The 6,037-nt window shown below is 38.1% G+C and overlaps 1 protein-coding gene across 3 annotated transcripts in view; it reads left to right on the forward strand.

Annotated features, from left to right (window-relative positions):
* Nucleotides 1–6,037, forward strand: part of DMGDH (dimethylglycine dehydrogenase) — a 43,563-nt gene extending 37,526 nt beyond the window's left edge. For 2 of the 3 annotated variants that reach the window (XM_082191901.1, XM_082191902.1), the window contains exons 15-16: nucleotides 832–966; nucleotides 2,497–6,037. In XM_082191901.1, coding sequence (XP_082048027.1) covers nucleotides 832–966; nucleotides 2,497–2,712 — 351 coding nt within the window. In that variant the 3' untranslated portion in view covers nucleotides 2,713–6,037. Of the gene's footprint in view, nucleotides 1–831; nucleotides 967–1,641; nucleotides 1,781–2,496 lie in introns of all 3 variants that reach the window. The other variant, XR_014212105.1, reaches the window with a different exon arrangement.

The following is a 6,037-nucleotide window of genomic DNA, read 5'->3' on the forward strand; positions in this document are numbered from 1 at the left end:
CAAATGAGATAAGATTCATTTCTCAGGCCTGCTTTGAACAGAGCCTATTCATTAGCTTTTTGAAGCCTTCTTGTACTGATAAAAAGTAACGTTTTGCCTTGCAACAGCAGAGCAAATGAGCAGATGCTTAGCTGCTGAGAAAATGATTTTGAAAAGCTTTGAGCCTGCTTTTGGGTGGGGGGGTGACTTCGGGCCTAGGTGGGGTCACCTGTCCTCACCTTCCTTCATTACCAGTGAGTTAATGTGCACATAACCTCAGATTTTTGGTCTAGTTGTCAGTAGTTCATACACACATGCAAGAGTCTTTCCCACAACTGTTACCTCACGTCTTTTTAACTTGAGAGAGATACCTTAGGCAAAGCCTGGGGTTTTCTGCATGAGCTACCCCAATAGCTTTGGAATGCACAAAGTAGTTTACCAGATAAATGTCTGTTGTTGCTATCTTTTGTGGGATCGGGAGGTGGGGAAGGGGATGTGGGTTTTCTTGCAATAGTTTTCTATAAATGTCTCTGCTGTTACTTCCCCATGTAAGTAGCCAAGAGGAAGCTTGAGCTCTTTTCAGTATAATATTTTTAAAGGTATATAATCAGAATGTATAGCGCTTAAAGGTTACAAATGTAGACAAATATGAGGTAAAATAACTGAACATACCCACATTGTGAGCAAGATGAAATAACATTCAAGAAGCCCAATGGTTTAATTTAATTTGTACTTTTATCTAAAGCTTAATAATGGATGGAAAAACAAGTGAAGGCAAATTTAAATGCTTGCATCCATAACCCTGTCACAGAGCCTGACTAATCATTTATCATCATTATCTTTCTTTCCCAGCCAGCAGACTTCATAGGAAAGCAAGCACTGAAGCAGATTAAAGAAAAGGGGCTTGAACGGCAACTTGTGTATCTCACCTTGGAAACGGATAATGTTGATCCAGAGGGAAATGAAAGTGTCTGGTATAATAACAAGGCATGTAGCATAGATTTTGTTTCAAAAAACTGAAGCAAAGTTTTCTAGAACATATTGTGCTCCCATCCATATTTCAAAATGAACAAAAGATAGTTTGCATACAGTTTAAAAAGGGTTGCAAACACCAGCATATGTTTGCGCAAGGAAATACACACATGTGCAGTGACATATGTTTTTATTTTTGCTATAACAGATTAAAAAATGCCACCCCTTTGCAATTTCTACCAGTGGCAGTTCTCACAGTCCTCTGCTGGGCTTCTCACAACAAAAGGAATTTGCTACTGGGCCAGGTTCAAAGTTCTTGTGTTAATACTCAGAGCTCTAAGCACCTTGGACCCAAAGATTATGTAAAGAAGAAGTGGAAGAAGAGTCTGGATTTGATATCCCGCTTTATCGCTGCCCTAAGGAGTCTCAAAGCGGCTAACATTCTCCTTTTCCCTTCCTCCCCCACAACAAACACTCTGTGAGGTGAGTGGGGCTGAGAGATTTCAGAGAAGTGTGACTGGCCCAAGGTCACCCAGCAGCTGCATGTGGAGGAGCAGGGAATCGAACCCGGTTCACCAGATTACGAGTCCACCGCTCTTAACCACTACACTACACTGGCTCTCTAAAGTAAAGGACTGATGAGGACTGTCCTGATGTACTCTGTGCTCCCCCCCCCCTACTTTGAAACAGAATCAGGACTCCAGTCCACCCAGCTTTCAGGCAGACAAGATAAGACAGCCTGCTGAAACTGGACACAGTTTATAATTCAGGAGGGAGAGAGAGGCTGGGAGGAAACAGGAAAGCAGGGAGAAAACACATCCTGACCTAAGTAGGTCACAATAGCAGCACTACCTTCATACAAATGTATGGTTAAAAAATTAAGAAGTGGGTCCTCAGTTGCATTTTTGGGTTAAAGGAGGGTTCCAGGTCCAAAAAGGTTGAAGAGCTGTGTTCACACCAAGATTGTGCTACCTTCAGGTGTCAAATTTCCAAAGAGAATTAATACTTTGAGATGCATTCAGATCAATGGACTTTAATAACTCAAGTGGTTTCAGTGGGTCTACTCTAAGTATGATTTAATTTAATATCTCTCAGAAATTAGAAATGGAAAATTTATTACAATATTGAGTCACTTTTTAGATCCATCTGCATGTGTCCATATCAATAGCTTTCATTTATATAAATGAAAGTTATTTCTTTAGAGTGGGGAATATTCTAAAAACTATATTTATTACTTGAGGAATGTGATATATTTTTATGCTTCAGTGTAAGTTTGTAGGGTAGGTTTGTATGCAGCGGTCGAGCTGTGTTGCTACTCAAGAACAGGTGATGCATGTGCAATATCTTTTTCCAGGGCACAAATTATTCTCTATGTTGAGATGCTCCCAGCCTTTTTTTGGTTAAAGCAGACAAGAAAACTATGTAACGTGCAGTCATGTGTTTGATTCTCTAACATACTGACTGTTTTATTGAATAATACAACCTACATCAATTGTGTAGGCTTCCATGCACTAAAACCTTTGTGATATTTGGGTAATTTTTCAGGTTATTGGCAACACCACATCTGGATGTTACAGCTACAGCACTCAGCAGAGTCTGGCTTTTGCATATGTCCCCGTGGAACTCAGTAAAGTTGGACAGAAACTGGAAGTTGAACTACTAGGCAAAAATTATCAAGCAACTATTATCCAGGAACCATTGGTTATGACTGAGCCAACAAGAACACGGCTTCAGAAGAAGGGTGGAAGTGCTAAAATATAAACAGGCAGGCGTTTAATTCCTCAACATTAAGAGTCAATACTTGATTAGCATATTTCATTTGAGTTGAATGCAAATTACACATGAAATATGCAACAAAATAATACTTTATGTTTACTAATCATTAAGAATAAGGAACAATTTAAGAAACCACTGTTACTTATACACATTAGTTCTTGCAAATAATGTACACCAAGTCAGTAAATAGCAGCAGCAACAGTTTTGAGTATGTTGTAAAAAAATGGGATTGTTGCAGTATTATTGAGCAAGTGTCAGGAGTCCTGGGCTACAGAGCATGTGGCAAATCTTTGTAGAAATAATGGTCTGATCACAAAGGAGAACAAAATACTGAGGCTATAAGCCCATGAATTGATGGGAATTTGAAAGAGGTGAGAGCCTCCTAGCTAGGTTGGCGCAGTGGTGAAATAAGTTCCATATCTGAAGCAAGGGTCTAGGTAACCAAACAGAAATTTACTTAGAAGACAGTTTTACCTCCCAATGATTTTTGAACTTGCATTGCATATAAGGATGGGGGAGAAATTCAATTCAGTTTGTATTTAAAGGTGAACTTATCTCATTTGCACTTTCTGAAACACTGCACAAACCAAAAGATAGCTATCATTTGAAATTCATAATTCTCCAATTTTGGGGGCATTTTTTCACAACCAAATCGTGTGTATAAAAATGCATATACTAAAGTTAAGTGTGTATAAAAATGCATATATCTGTGAGATTAACATACAAAAATGCATTATATTAGGGGGAAATTGCTTTGCCATTTGTGCATATTAGGCAAAATTGTATGCACATATGTATACATAAGGAGAAATTCACAATAAATTACTGTCTAATCTTCTAGGGGACATATGAAAAATGGTGAATCGATGTGGAAGTCATAAAGCTAAATTTAAAATAGGGGGGATTTGAAATAGTGAAACTAAAATTGACAGATTCCTCCATCCCTATTTGCAAAAGAGCTAGCTGGTCCACACCATTTGGGCTATTTTTTTAAAAAAAAGGAAATTGGGAAAGTGAATTGGAGATAAAACCAGTGACACCACAGGGGTCTAGATTCCTAGGTACACTCTAGATGGTGATTTATATCAGAAAATAGGGAATCTCTCTGTGCGTGTTTTTCTGTGTTTCTGTGTTTCTTTGAACACCTGTACAACACAAATCTCTCATTTGAAACTTCATGGCTGGTGGGCTAGCCCTTCCAGAAAAATCTATCTGCCTTGGTTGAATAGCCTGTGCCGGATACCAAATCCATAAAACATTGATTAATTTCATTCTTAAGCCATAATTTTTCCTTTTCATAAACCTAATGCTAATGCTAACTTAAAACAATTCTGTGTCCCTGCTCACACTATTCAACACTAAATTTTCATTGTCCTATTTAAAGGTCACTTAAACAAAAATTGCTCAAAAGTGCAGAATCTTCCACAGACACTGATACATCTAAGTCCTTCAGTAAAGAAGCTGACGCATAAATAAGACATGCCAGTAGAAACACAGTTTGAATAATGAGCACCTATTATTGCCAATGATTTAATGCAAGCTGACATTACATTGTACAGATCTGAGTATCTGTTTACAAAGCAGGTCGCAATAAAATATAGAAGCTGACAGGATTGCCCATAGTGCTAGCTGGAGTGAGAGAGAAAAATCCATTTCAAAATTATTCTCTTACATTTTATATTATTTGGCCTGTTTTCTTCAACCATGACAGGATCTGATTTTATTTTTTTAAGATGACATTGTTTGTAATCAATCACTTTTTACATCTTAGTTTGCCAATACATTCTTTTAGATGTTAAAGAGGATTAGAATTAAGCATATTTTATGTAGAAACAAAAATATATAAACACAGGGCACAATTTCTCTCCTGCCTCATTACCTATAGAACTCATTTATAAAACTGTGAACAAAGGGAAACTTTTATCTCTCCACCTACCCCTTGCAGCTATGTGATTGTCCAGCCGTTATGTGGAACGGAAGGTCCATAGATAGATAGATAGATAGATAGATAGATAGATAGATACCTCCCATAGTGTAGTCATCCCCAACCTGCTGCCCTCTAGAATATGGCCATGTGGCTTGGGGTTGATGGGACTTTTAGTGCAAAACATCTGGAGGGCACAATGTTCCAACATTGGTTGTTATGGTGGTACTGGTCTTTACTACACCACATGAGTGCGCTACTTGCTCTTGGAGCATGAGTAGCTTGCACACAGCACTTTGCACAGATGCTACTACGGGAGGTACGCATGCACACCCTACCCCAAATTTAAGCCTGTGCTTTGTGGAGTCCTTTACAGATTATAATTTATTTATTATATCTATAACATGCCAGGATTGGCTCCCAAAGCAGTTTACAATTAAAGCCTCTTAAAAGGGGACAATATACCGTAATTAAGGATATGCTTGTGACTAGAATAGATCAGGCCTTTTATATTAATTATTTATTGGTGTGATTTCACTCGCTGAATAATCATAAAATGTAAGTTCATACACGTTTGCAATTCCTGATGAATATCATATATTTTTGTTCCTTGCATTATTAAAATTCATACACTTTTTCCTTTCAAAGCAATATAGTTTTTTTAAAGCCCTTGTTCATGTTTTCATGTCGCCAATTTTGTAAGCAGATGGAGATTGTAATTCAGTGGTTTTGTAAGAAAGGTAGCTCTAGCAGTTATCCTTGAGAAATACTGTCGACATGCCTAGATTACTTAACTTGTTGCACACTAACTGACACAAGTTAAAGCAAGAAAATGCAGAGAGACCTTACCTTACTTTTTTTTTCTTAACTGGTTTCCTAAAGTTTAAGTCAGGCATAGGCAAACTCGCCTCCAGATGTTTTGGTACTACAACTCCCATCATCCCTAGCTAACAGGACCAGTGGTCAGGGATGATGGGAATTGTAGTCTCAAAACATCTGGAGGGCTGAGTTTGCCTATGCCTGGTTTAAGTTTACAAATATTTCAGTAAGAAGAGTTACACTGGGCAGCACAGCTAACCCCACAAATAATTATTTTTATATATTGTACAATACAATAATAGCGCAGTCTCATCAAAATAGCCTCTGATTAATACACTATCTACAGTAGTGTCAGATTCCCAGGTCCAATAGGCCTAGTGTAGTGAGGAGCATCCCAGAACAAGATAGGAGAGCAGCAAGAAAATATAAGGCCCCAGACTCCTAGAGCATTCTACAGTAAATACAAGTAGCTCAAACTGAGGAGCAAGACTGAGGATTAGATGTTCTAAGAGTTGGTGGAGTCGGATTGTCTTTAGGATAAGCTAGGATTGCCACCTAAATTGTACT

This window comes from Podarcis vaucheri (assembly GCF_965113315.1).
Source record: "Podarcis vaucheri genome assembly, chromosome: 11".
Classification (NCBI taxonomy): domain Eukaryota; kingdom Metazoa; phylum Chordata; class Lepidosauria; order Squamata; family Lacertidae; genus Podarcis; species Podarcis vaucheri.